This window comes from Brassica napus, chromosome A1 (assembly GCF_020379485.1).
Source record: "Brassica napus cultivar Da-Ae chromosome A1, Da-Ae, whole genome shotgun sequence".
NCBI classification, from domain to species: Eukaryota; Viridiplantae; Streptophyta; class Magnoliopsida; order Brassicales; family Brassicaceae; genus Brassica; species Brassica napus.
The window spans coordinates 3,794,414-3,814,497 of record NC_063434.1 but is presented as its reverse complement, the minus strand read 5'-3'; the positions used below and the strand labels follow the sequence as shown (position 1 = coordinate 3,814,497).

Below are 20,084 nucleotides of genomic sequence, written 5' to 3'. Positions count from 1 at the left end.
TGAAATGGAGCAAATAAGTTCTTTCAGCTTGACAAGGGGTGGGAGAGAGACCAAACCTCCTATCAAATACCAAGATTTAGAATGGAAGACTGTGCATGGGAGAGGTAAACATGGCCGCCGTGGTCGTGGTTCTTTTCGTTAGCTATTTCTTTTACAGTTCTTTTTTTGGCTTTGCTAGTTCCGGCCTAGGTGTTTTCTTAGGTATGAGCTTGTTCGTATCATGAATTGTGTTTCATGTAAGCTTTTTCCCACTATAAGACTATGCAGTCTTATCTTGTAAACGTTTGTTTTAATTTAAATTGAAAGCCCTTTGTCAAAAAAAAAAAAGATAAATCTACCACCCAATTCCTTACGGTCATGTGATTTTGATATTTTAAAATTAACTAGACTATGAAAAATATCCTTACAATTCACTAGAAAAAAACTGCATACGCAATTAGAAGAATTAATTATCATCTGACATCTTTGCTTTCTATGATATTTGCTTCTTATATACCTTTGATTTTGGATTATTCCTACATTATATCGTGTTCACAGTTACATTTTTGATTGCTGGATAAGTCTATGGTTATACCTTTACCTTTGTTAAAGGTACTTCTGATTATTCCATGACAATATATATATGTTCACACAGAACAGAAGTAAACATGATATGTCCTGCATTCAATTCAAAGGACAGTAAAGACTAATAAAGAGTCTTCTGGGTCCAGTTAGAATATAATTAAAGTAAAATTTAGCGAAAAAGTTGACAATCATCCCAATTATTTGCCATAATTATTACAGACACATTAACATGATGTCTACCTGTATTTGTAATTTGAAATAACCTATCTGCTTTCCTTTTATGCTATAGGTTGTTAGCAAATCTATTGTAGATGGAGCTAATATGTTCAATCATTTAGTAGTGAAGTGTGCTAGGAATTGTACTGCTACTATAGTTGTACTACAAACACATATGACTAATGCGTATTGTGTGAGTGAAAGGTTTTTCTATTTTTATATTGGTCGAAAGGAACCGAATTGATTATTAAAAAAAAAGAAAAAAGAAAGGAAACCGAATTTAAGATCTATTGAATCGAACGGTCAAGAACGTATGTTATTTCAGGAGATTAAGATCCTACATCACACACACGTGCCTAAAACTGTACCTTCTCTCTCTGTCAGACTCTTTTGTCTATAAAATCCTCGGCCCACACTAGTTTGGAGACAGTACACTCAATCAAAAGAAAGAAAAAACAAAACCTTCCATTTCAAGAAAGCATCGTTTTAGTTTGTGTGTGTGTGTCCGAAAATGGAAGATCTTGACCATGAGTACAAGAATTATTGGGAAACCACAATGTTTTTCCAAAATCAAGAACTCGAATTTGACAGGTACTTTTAGAATCTGTCTAAGTACCTCTTTTCTGTTTTTTCTTTTGTTTTTAGTGGTCATTGATTAATGAAGTTGTTTTAAGTTATAAATTTAGCTGGCCGCTAGAAGAAGCTTTTTCGGGTTCCGGCGAGTCAAGTTCGCCGGACGGAGCAGCAACGTCGCCGGTGACTTCAAAGAACGTTGCCTCTGAGAGGAAGAGACGGGAAAAGCTTAACCAGAGACTCTTTGCTCTCCGATCTGTCGTTCCCAATATAAGCAAGGTGTGATTAGTACTTCCACTAATGGTTTCTCTTAATTAATTTAATCAACTGTCCCTTTTTTTATACCCAAATAATTCAATAAAATAAAATTTCGTCACCAGCAAAGATTTTCTGGGTCAATAGAAATTAAATAACTAAATTCTTTTCTTTCAAGGAAATAAAAAATATAAGATATATTCAATATAGTTTAACCAAATCCAACCAACCATTAAAAAGAATGGCAAAAGTAACCATGTCAAGCCAAACTAATATATATTTTGGTCCCCAAATTACCCTAATAGTGTAGAAGTGATCTATCACGTAATGAATTATTAGAACTTTACTTAATTGTTACATGTTTGTATTATATATATAGTTGGACAAGGCATCTATCATCAGAGATTCAATAAACTATCTGCAAGACCTTATTGACCAAGAGAAGAAACTGGAAGCAGAGATCAGAGAGCTCGAATCACGATCAATGTTGCTAGATAACCCTACAAGAGATTACGATTGCATCAATAATTTCCCGGGAAATCAGCAGCAAGATCTCTCCGGCATTAATGCCATGAGATCAAAGAAGTCCAGGCAGATGGATTACAATACTTTTGGATCATCAATCACTAGAGTGCATAATCACTCCCTCATCGAAGTTCTCGAAGTAAGTACTATCACATGTTTTTTGTTTAAAGGTTTCAAAATAGTAAAAGTAAAATTCCAAATTTTATAAAAATGAAAAGATGACGGTGACATGTATGGGAGAGAAGACAGTGGTGGTATGCATAACATGTAGCAAGAAGAGAGAGACAATGTTGCAGCTTTGTAAATTGTTGGAGTCTTTGAATCTCAACATTCTCACTACTAACTTCTCTTCCTTCTCATCTCGTCTCTCTACCACTCTCTTCCTCCAGGTTTCACCTCTCTCTCTTTTTTTCTTACAACTTTTGTCTCCTTAAATAGTCTATATTTTTTATATGATTTGGTGAAATTACAACATTTATGTGTTGTTAACTAGCACAGATGCATTGTAACATTAGTCATTGGTCAAAGTTAAACTCTAAAACGGAATACATTAAAAATGACTTTGTTTGTCACTTAACGGCACGTAAACAAACCTCTTAGGTGGACATCAATCAATCAATCATGTGAATAAAAAACATATGACTATAATACTCTAGCAGAGTGGGTTGTTCTTTTTTTTTGGCTAACAAACATTGGTTCTTATTCATTTCACAATAGTGGAAAGAGAAATTCTTGATATATTCTAAACTGTTTTTCTGTGGAAATCACTATCAAATTCAAAAGGGTTAACCTTTAGAAGGACCCATTTAATTACTACTTTTGTTCCCACATGTCTCCATTCAATAGACCTTAATTCATTCTAAGTAAATAAAAATTATATAATCTGGACATCATAATCAATTACTAGATTTTGACCCGCGTTTGGAAAACGCGGGTTTGTTTTTGTAATTAAATATATTGTAAACGAATTTCTATATAAGATAGTGTATAAGTTTGAGCATATTTATCCAAAACCACGGACCAAACCGTACCAAACTGAAAAACCAAAATTGAATTGAATTGCATAAATAATATAGCAAATCATAAATCTATGACCGAAAAATTGAAACCGAACCGAGAACCAAATGAGTACCTGAATTTTTAAATAAAAATTATCTATTTAAAAATATTAATTACATTCAATTTTTAAATAACCACATATCCTAAAAATACTATTTATAAACCGGATAACACGAAAACTTGAATTACCCGAATATTTTATTTGGTTGATAAATAATTTAGTTAACCAAAAGTATAATTTATGTATATAATTATTTATTTCAAATATATATAACTATGTTTAATATAACACATAGTATCAAAACTATTTTCAAAATAATATTATGTTTTAAAATAAGTAGATTTTGTTCTAAAACACAATTCTACTGCTAACATGTTTTAAAGTATCGATATAGTGTTAATAAATAACAAAGTGTTTTCAAAGTTTTAGAAGTTATCACTAACCGATTTATAATTGGTTAGACTAAATATCTAACAGAACCGAAGATAAATAGTCATTTTCTAAAAAGATAGCATATGGAAAGATTGAACCGGTTTTATGTAGACCATAATCATATCTATGAATTTTTATAGGAACTGGTTTGGTATTAAAATAATACAACCAACTTGGAATATTAAGTTGTGACAAACATCGTTTAGTTTGTGAATGATAATGTTGAAGTGTTCATATATATAACATGGTTAATGAAATCAGTTTAGTTAATAAGGTTAGTATAAAATAATGGTTCATCTCTGTAAAAATGTATTTTTTACAATGGATATTATATTTTGTTTATAGTCTTCGAATGTATTATCTATTAAATAAATCACAAGTAACCATATACTATATAAATATAGGATGGACATTATTTAATATTAACTCAAAATATTTATGATGGAATAATGCGTATAAACGTATAAGTAGATAATTAGGTTAGTACCATTTTTTATGACTAATTTGCTTTTAATGAAGAATAATTAAGTTAGTAGTATGAGAAATAATAGAAATTCTAGTTAAATGAAATGGTCCAACTATGACTTGTTTTAAGTAGATTTTTTAGGACTCTTTCCCTTTTAATAGTATTGATATAAAGCTCCAATTATTGAGATGGCTTCGAGCCCATCATTTGTTTTTTGAATTTCACCTTGACTTTTGTGGAGGGATTAGATTCTCTCAAAAGTTAAATGTCATTAAAAATTAGAATAATTTGATTAAATCTGTGTGAAATCTTAGCCCCTCGTGTAGCATAATGCGTCGTTAGCTAAAATGTATTGCAGGAGTTGTAAAACGTGGCTATTTATAATCTCATGCGTTCTTTCTCGCTTTCCCGTTTTGAACGTGAGTTTTACCCACATTACAGTTACTAATATTATTATTATCTCGTCTAACAAATGAATACAATATGATATCTTGTGTTGTTTTCACCCACCTTTATAGCATTTTAGATTCTTAACATAATATAATCAGACGCTAAAAATACAGTGAGAGATGGAGAGTAGTTGGTAAGATCTTTACTCCAATCAATCTTTTCTTAAAAAGTGGATCATTTCATTTTGACAACCTCTCTTTATCTGTCGTTTTCAAATCATATCAAAACAATTATTTACCCTCCTTTATGTTGTCTACACCCATGCTTGTAGTATGTACAACAGATTTGAAATTAATTCAAGGAGCCAACTTACATGTAGAATATTTTCTGTGCTGAATTTGCAGGCGAATGAAGAAGAGAAGAGTACAGTAGAGACAAAGATACAAACGGCAATTGCAGCTTATAATGATCCAAATAGTTTTACCAACTTCTAATTTGTTTCATTGTACCAAAAACCAGTTCTTTTTATGCAATCTTTATGAAGATGTTCTGTTGTAAGATGGTACTATTGCAAGGGTTTATTTGAGCTTCAAAACACCTGATGGGTATTATTTAACTTCGTTAGCAGTCAAAACTAAGGACTTACACAGATGGTGCTTATATTGTAAGTACTACATAAAGACGTTTACAAAATGTTTCCATTTGATCTGTGAAGTCATGCAAACAGATGTTGAGTAGTTCATAAGAAGTGACAGTAGGCATGTTAAGGAGTCATGTTCTGGCAGTCATACAACTTTACAATCGGTTTATTATTTGGTAAAATGTTTACCAATAAAAAAATTTAAAAGCTAAGAAATGTGTTACGTCAAAAGATCTCAAGTTCTGAGTTTTATTTTTTTTTCCTGGGATTTATTTTAAGTTTAGAATCTTTAGATGACAAGCTGGACAAAATACAAAAGGGTATTCTTAAACTTGATTTCCCAAAGAATCCAACAACACCAAAACTTGAGCAAGAGATCTACGTTTCTTTTCACCTTTTCACTTTGATCTCTGCTGTTGGTACATACACTACATAGTCTTCTTCAGATAAACAAGAAGAAGACTTGCTTAACTTTTTACGGCCTTTGGGTGTTCTAAATCTCTCAAGCCTATGCGTTACATCCATTAACTTGTTTTCTGCTCTACAAAGAACCTCCATCAACGCTTCCAATTCTTCCTCTTCCTTTAACTGGCTCTCTGCCTCCTTATCCTCAAGAGGCGTCTCTACGCTCATTTCGCTGGTTAGCTCTTCATGCGGCTGTAAACAAATAATAAGAACAACCAACTTCAGATATAATATTTTCCAAAACCACTGGTCAAGACAAGTTCATAGGAGCAAGTTCTGAATCAATAACTAGTTAATGCTCTCTATAATAAACTCCATTTTTTGCAAAAAGGGTTTATTTGTATCATACCACTAGAGCGAAAGAAGAGTCTTTCTGTTCAAGATACTGTTGACTTTCATCTTCTGGGGGAGTAGGAAAGGAGTCATTGGCGTCTTCAGTTTCCTCCTGCTTATCATTACAGGCAGAAACTGTCGTCTGATTGGTAAAATCATCATATCTGAGTGGAACAGTCTCGTCAATGGTATCCTGAATTTCATTTATTTCCATGGTGCCTTGTATTTCATTTGTTTCTGAGTTGTTCTCCACGTCTACAGTCTCTTCCGCTGTATCTTGAACCTCATTTGTTTCTGAATTTTTCTCCATGAAAGTCTCAACCAAGGTATCTTGAAACTTTGGTGCTTCTGTGTTTTCCTCCATGACAGTCTCGTCCAAGGTATCTTGAATTCCATTTGTTACTGTGTTTTCCTCTGTAACAGTCTGGTCCAAGGTGTCATGATTTTCATTTGCTCCTGTGTTTTTCTCCTTGGTACTCTCATCCACAGAGTCTTGAATTTCATTTGTTCCAATGTTTTCCTCCATGACACTCTCGTCAGCAATACCTTGAGTTTCATTTGTTTCTGTGTTTTTCTCCTTGGCAGTCTTGTCCACAGTGTCTTGAAGTTCATTTCTTTCTGTGTTTTTCTCCACCAAGACTGCTTCTAGTCCAGAATCTTCAGACCCTGCCTTCGACCCTTCAGGTTGTTTCATACTTTCCGTCTGCAATAGGGAAAAGAATGAAGAAACCCAAACAACGTTTCATATATGAGAAGGAAACAATATGGTGTACCTTCCTATTCCTCAATGCCATATACCGCGCATTTTTGAACCATTTGCTAACCTGAAAAAACAAAATTTAAGCACAAACCCAAGCCAATATATAAGTTCCAAGAAACATCCTTACGAATATTTTATTGGGTCTCAGTATTACCTTCTCTGGGTCAAGACTCAACTCTTTTGAAAGCCTCTCTCTCACATCTTTGGAAGGAAGCTCATTCTCTACAAACACTTGACGTAGCTTCTGTATACATATTTATGCAAACAAACTTCAAACTTAGTAGTGTGTCTTCATACATATAAGAGACTGAAACAGGAAAGTAGAAATTCAGACCTCAACTGCAGCTCTTGGGATTCTAAACATTGGTCTCTTCCCTACTTTGCCTTCTACAGAGACAGAATCTCTCTCACTATGTTGAGTCTTTTCTGGTGTTTCCTTAACAACATGTTGATCTTTCTTACTGTTCTCACACACAGCTACCAGTGTGCTTGCTCCATCAGATTCCTTTTTTCTCTTCCTTCTGTCACTCGGACCCCAATCTTCGTCTTCACTACCTTGCTCTTGCAGAACAGCATCTTTCCCAAACATTTCCTAATAACAAAAACAATCATCAAACACAAATCAAGATTATAAAATCAATGGATGTTGTTGTTACTCACATGGTATAGTTTAGTATAGTCAACAGTCTTCCTCTGTCTTGGTCCGCACACAGTTTCTTCGTTACTCGTCTCCTCTGAATCCACCATATTGCCACCTTCCCACGATCCTGTTGAAAGTGCTACACCGTCAGATGCTAAACTCACGCTACTACTCGAAACGCTTTCCCCATCATTATCACCACCACCACCACCACTATCGCTTTTGTTGCTGCTTTTATCCTTCGTTTCAGGGTCATAATCACCATCCTCAGAGTCATCCGAAGGCCAATCCGCTTCTTTGTTAAGTGTAGCTTCACATCCATTAGGCAGACTAGCTTCTTCATTAAATATATCCTTAACCCATAGAAAAAAAAGAGTGTAAAGGTTTCAAAACTAGAGTTCATCTAGTGAAGTAGCTCTAGAGCTTGCCAAAAGGTTTACCTGCCAGTTGCTATCCACAGAGAACTGAGTTCCTATCTGTGCATTCATTGTGTCGATGATTTCAATTTTGCAATCACAAAATTTGCAAAACCAGCCTTGATCTCCAGGAGGTACTGTTGAGATTAAGTAAAGAAAAAAAGTCAGGTGGAGAAGCCAAACTCTCTTAAGACAAATATATATATATATATATATGTAAGAGCAAGAGCACAAAGCATACTTACTGCTTTCTGTTTCCAAAGGAGGGTCAAGACACTTCTGGTGAAACGCACGGTTACACGTTCCATCGCAAAGTATTATATCGTTGTCCTGAAAAGCCTCTCGCGAGTTGCATTCCGCACAAAATATCTGCAAATTGGTTGGAACCATGGTTATAGTGTAAACATGTTTATGATGATAAAAAGACTCTTACTTACATGGTCATGATGAATAGAACCATCTGGAGCCATAACTTTCTCCTCCATCCTTCCCACCGAGCTAAGAAGATCTAACTGATGAATGGCGTCGCGTAGTCCAAGCTTGCAGTCTAAGATATGTTTCCGTGCTCTCTCAAGCTCCTTGTCTGGTCTTATCTTTTCCCGGCTGATGAATTGTGAAGACAGCAACCAAACTTGATTAAAACTCTTTTGTAACGCAGCATTAACTACTCTTTTGGTAATATATCAAACAAATTAGGAATAATCTAAAACCTTCCCACATAAGAAGAAACACTAAGCAAGAAGAGAGTAAATTTCAAAAAAATGTTTTGTACCTCTGACCTTTCCAACCTTCAGCTGCGTAAGCATCGATGAGATTCTGCTGCATCTTCATCTTAATAAGCAAATACCTTGTTCGTCTCTGCAACCGTAACGCTTCATCTACCTCCTCCTCCTCCTCAGCCTTATTACCCTTTTGCTGTCTCTTCCTTTTCCTCTTCCTCGTTTTCTTACCCTTCTCCTCCTCCTCCTCCTCATTGCAACGAGAATACTTCCTCTTGTTTGATTTCGAACTTATTTCTTCCTCGGATTTGCGCTTAGTGTACTTTCTCTTGTTCGATGTTTGTTTTCCTTTCTTCACAAGAGATGAGAGTAGAGTAGACTCAGCTTTCTCAACCGAAACACAAGCCTTATCTGTTTCTTTCTCGATCCTCCCCTTGGTTACACTCTTCTTCATATCGAGCTACACGATGACAGAGACTTGTATCCTCCTCTTAGAAGATCATATCATATAAGATCTTACCCTGAATATTATAAACAACATTTACCTTGTCAGAATCCTCACTTCACAAACGAAACGAGTCAACAAACCCAATTCGAGGACAAAATCATAACTATGGTTCTTAATATTCCCATCATTAACAGGTGACAAGGACTGAATCAACGCTTACACATTAAAGACACTGCTAAGTTCAGACAAGTGTTTGACTTTTGATTGAAAGATGATACAAGACAACGAAACAGATTGAAGATTAGACTAATCAAGAAACAAAGATAACAAACACTAGTCTCTACGCATCTTTATCATTATGCTCGTGACATATGATACTGAGCAAAGGAATCGTAACTCTTCAATTTTTAATCATTAGAAGCAAAAAGACTAATATTTTCAAGAGTTTATGACAGAATCAAGCCAAACCTGGAAGAGAGTAAAGAGAGAGGATTGAAGATCGATTGTAGTGAGAAGCAATCACTGATTGAGGAAGGTGAAAACCCACACAAGGTGAAGATCTTTCTGAAAGGGGTAATGGGAGATTCTGAGATAATTTTGATTTGGCGGTTTTTAATGTCACCGGCGGCGAGTTGAAACGGTGCTTATCAACGGTCGTGTTTACGTCACTCTCCGATGTTCTCTCTTTTTAGGGTGCTTTGCTTTGGTAAGGCGCTCAACTAATATGTATTTTCACTTTTAAACCCCTGTATTTTGATAGTTTGTTTCAGATTGACCTAATGTTTTTGGGAATATACATTTACACGCCAGCTAATCTTTCCTTTTCGGGTCATGGATAGTGAAATTTACTTCCCTTTTCAGGTTTTTTTGATGATAAATAAATGGACTTCTTGAAGTATTGGCTTTTAAGCCCAGTCAAGAATGTTGGTTCACCCATATAAGCCCATTATGAAAAAGGATTTTAAAGAAGTGATTTCATTTCAGGTTCTCAAAAGAAGGTAGAGAAGTGATGAATCTAATATAAGGTCGGGTATTTGTTTATGGTCGGCATAAAGCCAGTGGTCGGCAAAAGACCAATGAGTTGGTTCTTGGATATTAGGTACATAAAACAATCGTTTATGATCTTCGAAATTTTAAGAGTTAAACTATATTATATAGAATTTAAAGAAAATTATAAACAAAATCATAAAAAAAAGTTATTAAATTTTTTACTGAATTTTATACAATTGCAGGCCAATTGTATTTTTAAAATTAGTAAAATATTGACCGCAAGCTTAGCACATAGTTAACCGTTAACTAAAACTGAATTAGGATTAAACCAAATTAAGGTTTAGGCTTTACACAAACTTATATCAGCTTAGGCTATCTAAACACTCATAACCTTCATCACATCCTAAATTTAATTTTGAATAAGTTTAAAAATTGGAATATAAAAAGAAGTAGACTTTATTGATATACATGTATCTTTCACATTTGCATGTCTCGTAAAAGAGAATCGAATCATATAGGTAACCACCTAAAATATGAATTGATCAATTTTCCTACATTTTGTTCTTATTGTTTATGCCACTAGCCAATTTATAATTTGTTTTGTCAGTATTCATAAAAGAATTCTTAATAGCTGTGACATTATTAAGGAGTAGATCAAACTACGAAAGACGTACTTGAACCATGCACCACATGGGGTGGATTCGAGATAAGAACAAAAACTAGCCATAAACCAATCTTTGGTGTTTTTCACATTATTCACACATTGAATCACCGACTATTAAGTTTGTGGTGTTTAACTTGTTGATTGCAAAAACCAATAATATAATTTAAAATGACCTGCCTCATGCATTACTCGGAAATGACATATTAGTGACATGTGGGGCTAAATGTATTATTCTTTTGCTTTGGCATGGGACGGTCACAGTCCTATTCGTATGAAAGTTTTGTTCGTTTGCAAAATTATTGTAATCCCTTAAAAATCTAAATGATGTGCTATAGAGACAAACCGAACAAAGATTGTCTGCTAATGTACTATTTTCACAGCTATGATAATCTCGATTACTGCATTTTTAAGGTTGTGAGATACTTTGAGATGTTGTGACATGTTCGATGATAATCTAAGTTTGGCAGGACTCGTTTAATATGATGCGGTTTTGAGTAAGTTTGTGTTTGTTCCTTCGGTTATATTATTTGAACACTTATCAAACACAACTCTAAAGATGTTAAAGTTGGACTCTGCTAATTCTGCGAACCAAATGGATTTTCAGCCGTTAAACTGTCTTAAATTTATATTGCTTCAATTCGTTACAAGTAACAAACAAATCTTAAATTATACACAAATATGAGTACACTGGTGCGAATTAAGAAGTTGTAGTTAGTAGGTTGCTTTCACCTAATTGTCGGAAAGAGATTAATATATAATCATAATGTCTTAAATTATAGTTGTCACAGTTTAATTTTTAATAGAATAAAGTTCTATGATTGCAATTGCTCATATATATATATATATATATATATATATATATATATATACATATTTAGAGTTTGAAGTTTTATATAACGTATCGCCTTCTAAACAATCAAACTTAGCCATAAAATTAATTATGTACATAAAGATGACATTCTACTGGAGGTGATGCACATAATGTTGTCTTTCTCCATCTCAAATATGAAGGTGCTGCTGCAGAGGTATTCACGTGTAAGATTTTGTGTGGCATAGAAGATTAAGATCGACGCTGAAAACAATAAAAATATATAATATCATTTTTATAATTATATGATAATATATACTAGTATTATTTTACATAGGAAAATCAATATGAGGACCGACTCTACCAACAACTCTCTCTGGCTCTTTTTAGATGCATCTATGGAATTACAGCCAATCATTCAAACATTGCCTCAAAAGATAATATGACTTTTCGCGTCCACTAAAACTTATTAGGGAAAACTGTTTTTTTAGAGCAAAAAAATAGTAACTATGTCCCTTTAGACTAATCTATATTTTGTGTCATATTTTCCTATAATACCTTTTAATATTTATGAAAATAATTTTAATAAATAGTTTTACAAACAAAAAAAATTTGGAAAAATAGTAACATTTGTTAAAATACCTATATGAACTTAATGGTATATTTTCCAGTTATAAAAAAGTTAAAATTATAAATTTCAGATTATGTTCTAAAAAAAGTAGAAATGACATTCTACGAAGTAGAAAACGAAATCTATTTTTTTCATTGAATCTACAATGTTTAGAATACGTGATCTACGTAAATAGGAGTATTCTACAAATATGTAGAATACACATTCCGCGCTTAACCTACCATTCTAAAGTTCTTAGAAATCAAAATCTACACATTAATCTAATTCTAAAACATGTAGAAACCGACTTCTACAGATTTACTATAAATCTAAAACATGTAGAAATCAAATTCTAAAAATTACTATAATTCTACAAAACTGTAGAAATTGATTTCTACATATTAGTTGTATTCTACGGATAAGAAATCAGTTCCTAAAAATATGGAAACAAAATATTTGAGAATATTCACTTTTATATTTTTTTAAAAAATCGATTTTTTTTAAAAAAAAAAAAAACGAAAAAGAACAAAAAAAAAACGACAAAAAAAACCTTGGCAACCTTCTTCGCCGTCTTCTATATTCCATTGATTGTTCACAAAATTTTCACAAAATTTTCACATTATTTCTACCATGATTCATGTCTATGCTTCATGTGGTGTTTGGGAATTGGTTGTATCTTCGGGTTGGAGTTTTAATGTTGATAAAAAGAAAGGGGGAAGGTTACTTGCTTTGGAATTGAAGTTTTCTCTGGAAGAGTTACAGAAAATTGTTATAGAGGATTTTGGTTTTGAAGAAACAGATGCTGATTTGGAGTTGAGTAACCTTCCTATTGGATTGATCAATTCATCAAATTGTCCAATCTTACCCAACCTGTCCGAGAACTGCTGACAGAATTTCTCCCCAAAAGTAGTAAAAGAAGCTTGTACCAGATCCTCCAAGAAATTTTTCATATCTGTGTCAATATTTCCTTTTGATGAAGCAGCTAGGTGGCACAAAACATTCTTCTTCCTTGACTCTGCTCCTCGGTCTGCATGCTTTCTCTTGTTTCTTCCCGAAACATCAGCTGTGCCATCAACATTCCCTGCAACATGACTATTTTCACCTCTCTCAGTATCAGCTCTTTGATCATCTCCTTTCTCTTCGCCAGATTCCTCAAATTCAGAGTTTGTAGCTTCTTTTACTCCCCAAACATGATTGTTCCAATCATGTTTACTATTGATCATATCTAAAATACGATATACTCTTTCATCTTTCTTCTCATCCTTCTGTACAAAATCAGTTGCCAAAAGGACCACTCCATCTATGTGGGATTCCATGAATGAATGCAAAATCCCCTACAAACAATCAAATCATTAGTAAAGTGAACAAGACAATAAATATTTTAATTTGAAAAAAAAATTGCATACGTTTTCTGGGAATAAGTTCTCAACGCCAATGATATCTTCATAAGAACATTTTGCACATCCTCTCCAATTACCACACAGTGGACCTGTAAAATTTTTACTGACTTTTGTGCCACAAATCTCTCCTAAAGCAGGAACAGCTTCCATTATCCAAATTTGGAAACCAAACAAGAATCCTTCCATCAGATACCCCTCTTTCTGCTCTAATTTATGCCTTGTTTTATCAATTTGCTTCAGAAGGAAATCAAACGAATACAGACCCCATGGGTAATTCCGAAGCTTCTCCAAATCCATCGCCAACTTCATGTACAGATGCGGGATATTCACCTTCTCATCCTTTCCCATCACCACACCCATAATAACGCAAAGATATATCAGTCTCACCCTATCAACCCAAGTCCAGGTATTGCTCTCTTCCAAATGCTTCTTTTTTATGATCTGCAAATTTATTTTTCCATTTGTCTTTATCTGCTTGCTCCAAAAACCATTATCGTCTTTCCATGTCACTAGCCCACTGTTATTCTCTCGCTTCACTTTCAGACCAGTGACAGCATGATACTCTTGCAATCCAAAACGCATAGGTCTCCTAGCGAAAGTGAACCACTTCTCATGTCTCTTGCTTGTCATCAACTCCTTACACAAGAAAGAGTGTACCAACCTCGCCGAAAACTTCAGATCATTCTTCTGGATAACCATAATCTGTGAAAAAATGGGATCTTTCATAACTTCATCGAATTTTGGTTCCATTTTTTCTTTTAGCAACTCGAGAAGTTTTAGTCGGCAGCTGTTATTAATCTTCTTAACCTGAGGTTCCAATCCCTCACCGTATAAACGATTAGGCAACTCCAACTCCATATCTGAAATTTGAAAACAATACAGCATATATCTATTAATAACAAAAACCTAAAATTCCTAAATCTATCCCAAAAATATGATTTAAACCATGATTGTGTACAAAATCTTCTCTAATCATCACCTTAACACATGATTGAAGCCTAAATATCTTAACTAACCCAAAAAAATTACCTTTTACCTTTCTATTTTCAAACTCTAAAAAGAAGTGGAGATAGAGTTTTATACCTTTGCAGAACAAACTAAAGAGTGATAGATTCGTAAAAAGCTCACAAAATCGTATGAGTTAGGCCAAATAATCGTCCAAATCAGAGAATTGAGTGAGTTAGGGTTAATGAACTTTGGGTGAGAATTTGATTTTCTCCCCCTTTGTTCGTGAATGGGAAATTAAGGATTTCGTCCCAGAGAAATCGAGTTTAAAGAGTTGAAATCATGCTTAGTCGGTTCAAATCAAGTGGGAATCAACCCGGATATAATCATACAAAACCAAAAAAATCGATTTGGGATTCTTTCCTGGGCACGGGATCGATCGATCTATCCTTAGTGGATCGGTCGATCTGTAAAGAATCGACCTTCGCCGATCGAGTGAAATGGACCAGGTCGATCAGTATATATTTCGCGTTTTTTTGTTCTGAATAATTATCGGGATCGATCGATCCACTGTAACTTGTAAAGCTGGATCGATCGATCCCGCTTGTCGAACTCATTATTTATCTTTTTAAAAAAATTGCAATTTTAAGGGCATTATTGCCATTTTCGAAAAAATTAGTTTAATAGGACATAAAGTAGTACAGATTAGTCTAAAGGGACATAGTTACCTTTTTTTGGCTCTAAAAAAACAGATTTCCCAACTTATTTATTCTCTGAAAACTAAATATTCTAAAAGGAAATGATAGGTAAGTACTATTTTGGTGCGTGGTCGTGTTTTATTGTTTTCTACGATTGAATGTGAGTTATTGACGAAGACTAATTACTCAAAGGTCCACATAGATTTTGGTGATCCGCGAGTTTTTTTTTTATTTGAAAAAAGTGAACCGCGAGTTTTGTAAAAAAATTTAGGTAAAATGCGACTGGATCAGTAAATATGATTTTACCACTCTCTTTTCAGATGTTACAAAAGAGCTTATATTTGTAATTTGTGTCCTTTGCGATTAAACTCACGTCATTGTTACAAAAAAAAAACTAATAGTCCATAAATCAAATGAGTTGATGATGTTTTTGTGTTTTGATTTCACCGACTAGAAGTGCTGAAATATATTATTGTGTAGCATGTTTTAAATTTGACGAGTGTTATAATTGTGTTTTAACTTTTAAGTGACAACAAACTTTGAGAACCCTATAGAATACGAAATTACGTGCAATCCATTCATGTAATTTAGGTTCGTGTAAATTACAAAATAGTTTCACATGAATCCAACCTAGTCTGTCTCTCTTAAGACCCTACACATAGAAATTTTACGTTCCAAGTCTATCTACATTGACAAGCAATGGAGACGTGTCGTGAGGGCTTACTTGGATATGACTTTCTTTTGCAAATTGTAATAATCCCGTGGCTAGCGCCGCCACATATGAAATTCGAGGAATATGCCTTTTCCTCACATAGTTAAACCCCATTATTCTGGAATCTGAATGTTAAACAAAGCTAATGAATATGCAAGTCATCAATCTTTCGTTTTGCTTCCTCCCTCGATGAAAATTTCATCGCTAAACACTAATTTGGACTTATCTGCACATGTATAGATCGTTTTAATTAATGATAACAAAAATCATATTTACTACTTGATTTTGGGTACACAAATTATATTATAGTATATATGATGAACGTATCAAATTGCTATGGTTCTCCTCGGATCCAGAGTTGTTTAGATATCATAAGTTAGAGAAATCTTGAATGAGAAACTATAAAATTGTTCTAGATAGATCTTTAGATTAAGATGAAAAAGTTCAAACTCAAAATTTGAACTCGTCAACTATAAATCGACTATTGAATATGGAAAGAATGAAAATATTCAAAAGGATATTAATGAGTCGTTAATTACAATCATTGAAAAACCGAATTACGTAGAAGTAAACCAAATCGTAATATACATACAGTAGTATTATTATTTTTATTGGTATAAATAATACAAAGAGATCAAATGGATTCCGATCAAAAAAGATTAAATGGAATAATAAATTTTTAGGATAGCTTTTTTAGTTTATTTTCACAAAAGTAGTCATTAAAAATGATATTTTTTTTATTAAAAGGTAAAATAATATTTATATCCTAAGATTTAAAATTGAGGAATAAAATTTTGATGATATTCAAATTTTGAAAGAGGAAAAATATTAAAATTTTTAAAGCAAAATGAATTATTTTGGTTATTTTCTTTTGATGGCTATTCCCATCAATAACCAAGTAAAAATAATTTTAAGAAAATAAAAAAAAAGAGTAGTATATTGATTGAGCTGGTGCTTGTTCATCATCTCCAACACTTTGCTCCGACAGGTCACCTTTTTTGGTTTTGCTTTCCTCACGAAAACAAACAAACTTCCTATTCTCTTCTTTATTCATTTATTCACAGACCATGAGAAAATCAATGAAGAACCTCCTGCTCCTCTGAGATTAACAACAACAACAAAAAAGAGAATTGATTCTCTCTCTCTCTCTCTCCTATCTTATTGAGTTCCGATCTGATCGGAATCGCTTTATATTCCTCCAAGAATAAACATCTATTTTGTGCGAAACACGAAGAACTCGCCTATGTTTCCGTCGGAGATCGAGCCATCTATGCCGGAACCTGATCACTGTTTCGCCAATCTCAGAGGCGTACGGTGGCGCGTGAATCTCGGCGTTCTCCCCTTCCAAGCTTCTTCCATCGATGATCTTCGCAAAGCAACTGCCGAATCTCGCAGAAGGTTAAATTTTTAATTACTCATCAATGAACACAATCTTGTCTGTTTGCTAAAGTTCCCTCTTTTATCGTTTCCCTCTGTGATGATGATTAGATACGCGTCTTTAAGGAGACGGCTTTTGATAGATCCGCATTTGTCTAAAGATCTACGAAACTCCCCTGATCTCTCCATAGACAATCCCTTATCTCAAAACCCAGGTAACAGAGATTAAGAGATTCAATGTTTCTATGTTCATTGTGTTTTGATTCTTTGGTGTTTACATGGAACCGTTTCTGTAATGGCAGATAGTACATGGGGTAGGTTCTTTCGCAACGCTGAGCTAGAGAAAACATTGGATCAAGACTTATCAAGGCTATATCCTGAGCACTGGAGGTACTTTCAAGCTCCTGGTTGTCAAGGGATGCTGAGACGCATCTTACTCTTGTGGTGCCTTAAACATCCCGAGTATGGTTATCGACAAGGTATAAACATACATAGCTTGTGTCTTTATAAAGAAGTGATCTTTGTTACTTAATGATCTGACGTTTTCTTTTGTTGTTTTAGGAATGCACGAGCTTCTGGCTCCTCTTCTCTATGTACTCCACGTTGACGTTGAGCGTCTCTCCGAAGTGCGTAAACACTACGAAGACCATTTCACCGACAAGTTCGACGGCTTATCTTTCGAGGAGAGAGACGTTACTTACAACTTCGACTTCAAGAAGCTTCTTGAGGGTTTCGCCGACGACGAGGAGGTCGGTGGAATCCACGGGAGCTCCAAGAAAATAGTGAGCTTAGACGAGCTGGATCCCGAGATCAAGTCCATCGTGATGCTCAGCGATGCTTACGGAGCGGAAGGAGAGCTGGGGATTGTCTTGTCGGATAAGTTCATGGAGCATGACGCTTACTGCATGTTCGACGCTCTCATGAGTGGTTCTAACGGTTGCGTCTCGATGGCTGGATTCTTCGCTTACTCTCCAGCTAGCGGTTCCCACACTGGTTTGCCTCCGGTTCTCGAGGCCTGCACTGCGTTTTACAATCTTTTGTCGTTTGTTGACTCGTCTCTGCATAGCCATTTGGTGGAGCTAGGAGTTGAGCCTCAGTACTTTGGGCTTCGTTGGTTAAGAGTTTTGTTTGGGAGAGAGTTTTTGCTTCAGGATCTGTTGGTTGTATGGGATGAGATCTTCTCAGCTGATAACACTGCGAGAAGAGACGAGGATAACAACAGCTTCATGATCTTTGATTCTCCACGTGGAGCTTTAATCTCCGGGATGGCGGTGGCGATGATTTTGTGTTTGAGATCTTCCTTGCTCGCTACTGAGAACGCAGCTTCTTGTCTCCAGAGACTGTTGAATCTCCCGGAGAAGATTGATGTGAGGAAGGTCATAGAGAAGGCTAAGTCGTTACAAGCATTGGCTTTAGATGAGGATGTGCGAGCATCAGCTTTGTCTGTGAACAACGTCTTTGATCAGAGCGTGAGTCCTGCGATACCTGCGAGGACTAATAGCTTCCCTTCGGGTTCCACTTCTCCTAAATCTCCGTTGATCATTACTCCACAGAGTTACTGGGAGGAGAAATGGAGAGTACTTACGGCTGAGGAAGAGAAACAGAGTCCTTCAGCGCCACCGCCGAAGAAGAAGGCGTCATGGTTTAAGGTGAAACGGCTTTTCAGAGCAGAGTCTGAGCCTGCACATAGCGGCAAGACAGAGAGCAAAGGTGGTTTAGCATCAGTGGCGCGGAACTTGCTGGAAGATTTTAATAAGCAGGTTGTTTCTGAACCTGAGGAAGTAGTTGCTGTGAACAATGAAGATAGCTCAGTAGCTAATAGAGTAGATGTTGTGAACAATGAAGATAGCGAGGAAGCTAATAGAGAAGAGGTTGTGAACAATGAAGATGGTTCAGTTCAAGAAACCGATGAAGCTAATAGAGAAGATGCCGTGAACAATGAAGATGGTGCAGTTGAAGAAACAGAGGAAAGAAATGTGGATTTTGCATCTGCTGGTGAAGAGAGTATAACAGCAGTTGAGGAGACTTCATCTGATGTCTTCTCAGATCCCAACAGTCCACTCAGACATTCAAACTCCATAGAGAATGATTCAGATAGCAGCACCGGGTCGATTCTGTTTGCCAATGAGAAAGTTGAAGATCAAGAAACAAGCGCAGTAGATTCGCCTCTTCCTGTTTCCTCTCAACCGAGCATTGAGTTTCCGGTAGTTCAGTCTAATGACGAAGAGAACACCACAGATTTAGATAAATCTGTGGCCGTGAGTAAGGAGCGTAATAAGCCTTTTCCAGGAAAGTTCCAGTGGTTTTGGAAGTTTGGACGCAACCTCACTGGCGAGGAGACAAGATCCAATGGTGTTGAAAGTAGTAAGAGCGATTTGGTTAGCTCTTCTGAGTCGCATTCTTCTCCACAGGCTTCATCTTCGAGCAGCAAAGGGGAGTCGGACCAGAATATGATGAATACATTGAAGAACCTTGGTAATTCCATGCTCGAACACATTCAGGTACAGACTCAGTCTCGCATTCTCAGCTACTCTTTTAGAAGAGAAACGTTCTAATGACTTTTTTGACCAAATGTACAGGTGATGGAGTCTGTTTTCCAGCAAGAACGAGGTCAGGTTCAGGCAGGATTAGTTGAGAACATATCTAAGGCCAACTTGGTCGAAAAGGGACAAGTCACAGCCACGACAGCTCTCAAGGAGCTTCGGAAGATCAGTAATCTTTTGTTGGAAATGTGATAGAAACATTTTTGTTGATTCTTCTTGTTCTGCCCTCTGTATATGTACATACATCCTATTTTTTGTAAAGTATTTTTAGAGCACGTAATAAATAAAAAGAAAATGTCTTATCAGCATACCCTTTATCTTCATGACATTTTGATGTAGAACTCGGTAAATGTCTAAGATTAGATGGTATAAATAAAGATACCTTCATCTGCTTTTGAACAATAAAAGGCAAACTGCTTATATGTAGGAAAAACA

At 35.2% G+C, this 20,084-nt stretch overlaps 3 protein-coding genes across 4 annotated transcripts; 2 read left to right on the top strand and 1 right to left on the bottom strand.

The window, feature by feature from the left end:
* The first annotated feature begins 956 nt into the window (after positions 1-956).
* On the top strand, positions 957-5,094 carry LOC106372171 (transcription factor bHLH27). Of its 2 annotated transcripts, none has more exons than XM_013812341.3 (5): positions 957-1,371; positions 1,467-1,632; positions 1,988-2,272; positions 2,352-2,522; positions 4,886-5,094. In XM_013812341.3, exons 1-5 carry the CDS (start codon positions 1,292-1,294, stop codon positions 4,973-4,975), a joined length of 792 nt encoding a protein of 263 aa, XP_013667795.1. In that variant the 5' UTR covers positions 957-1,291; the 3' UTR covers positions 4,976-5,094. The 2 variants fall into 2 exon arrangements, with proteins under 2 accessions (XP_013667795.1, XP_013667788.1); XM_013812334.3 differs by having other exon boundaries at positions 1,455-1,632.
* A 245-nt stretch (positions 5,095-5,339) lies between these two features.
* LOC106389726 (pathogenesis-related homeodomain protein) lies at positions 5,340-9,740 on the bottom strand. Its single transcript, XM_013830101.3, has 11 exons — positions 9,371-9,740; positions 8,508-8,975; positions 8,173-8,338; positions 7,981-8,104; positions 7,760-7,872; positions 7,340-7,672; positions 7,014-7,271; positions 6,834-6,923; positions 6,693-6,743; positions 5,936-6,622; positions 5,340-5,778 (listed from the first exon to the last, which is right to left on the bottom strand). The coding sequence occupies exons 2-11, from the start codon at positions 8,906-8,908 to the stop codon at positions 5,512-5,514; spliced, it is 2,490 nt and encodes an 829-aa protein (XP_013685555.1). The 5' UTR covers positions 8,909-8,975; positions 9,371-9,740; the 3' UTR covers positions 5,340-5,511.
* Positions 9,741-16,692: 6,952 nt separating this feature from the next.
* Positions 16,693-19,957, top strand: LOC106389914 (TBC1 domain family member 5 homolog A). Its single transcript, XM_013830298.3, has 5 exons — positions 16,693-17,127; positions 17,218-17,321; positions 17,409-17,585; positions 17,668-19,607; positions 19,686-19,957. The coding sequence occupies exons 1-5, from the start codon at positions 16,973-16,975 to the stop codon at positions 19,839-19,841; spliced, it is 2,532 nt and encodes an 843-aa protein (XP_013685752.2). The 5' UTR covers positions 16,693-16,972; the 3' UTR covers positions 19,842-19,957.
* Positions 19,958-20,084: the final 127 nt, after the last annotated feature.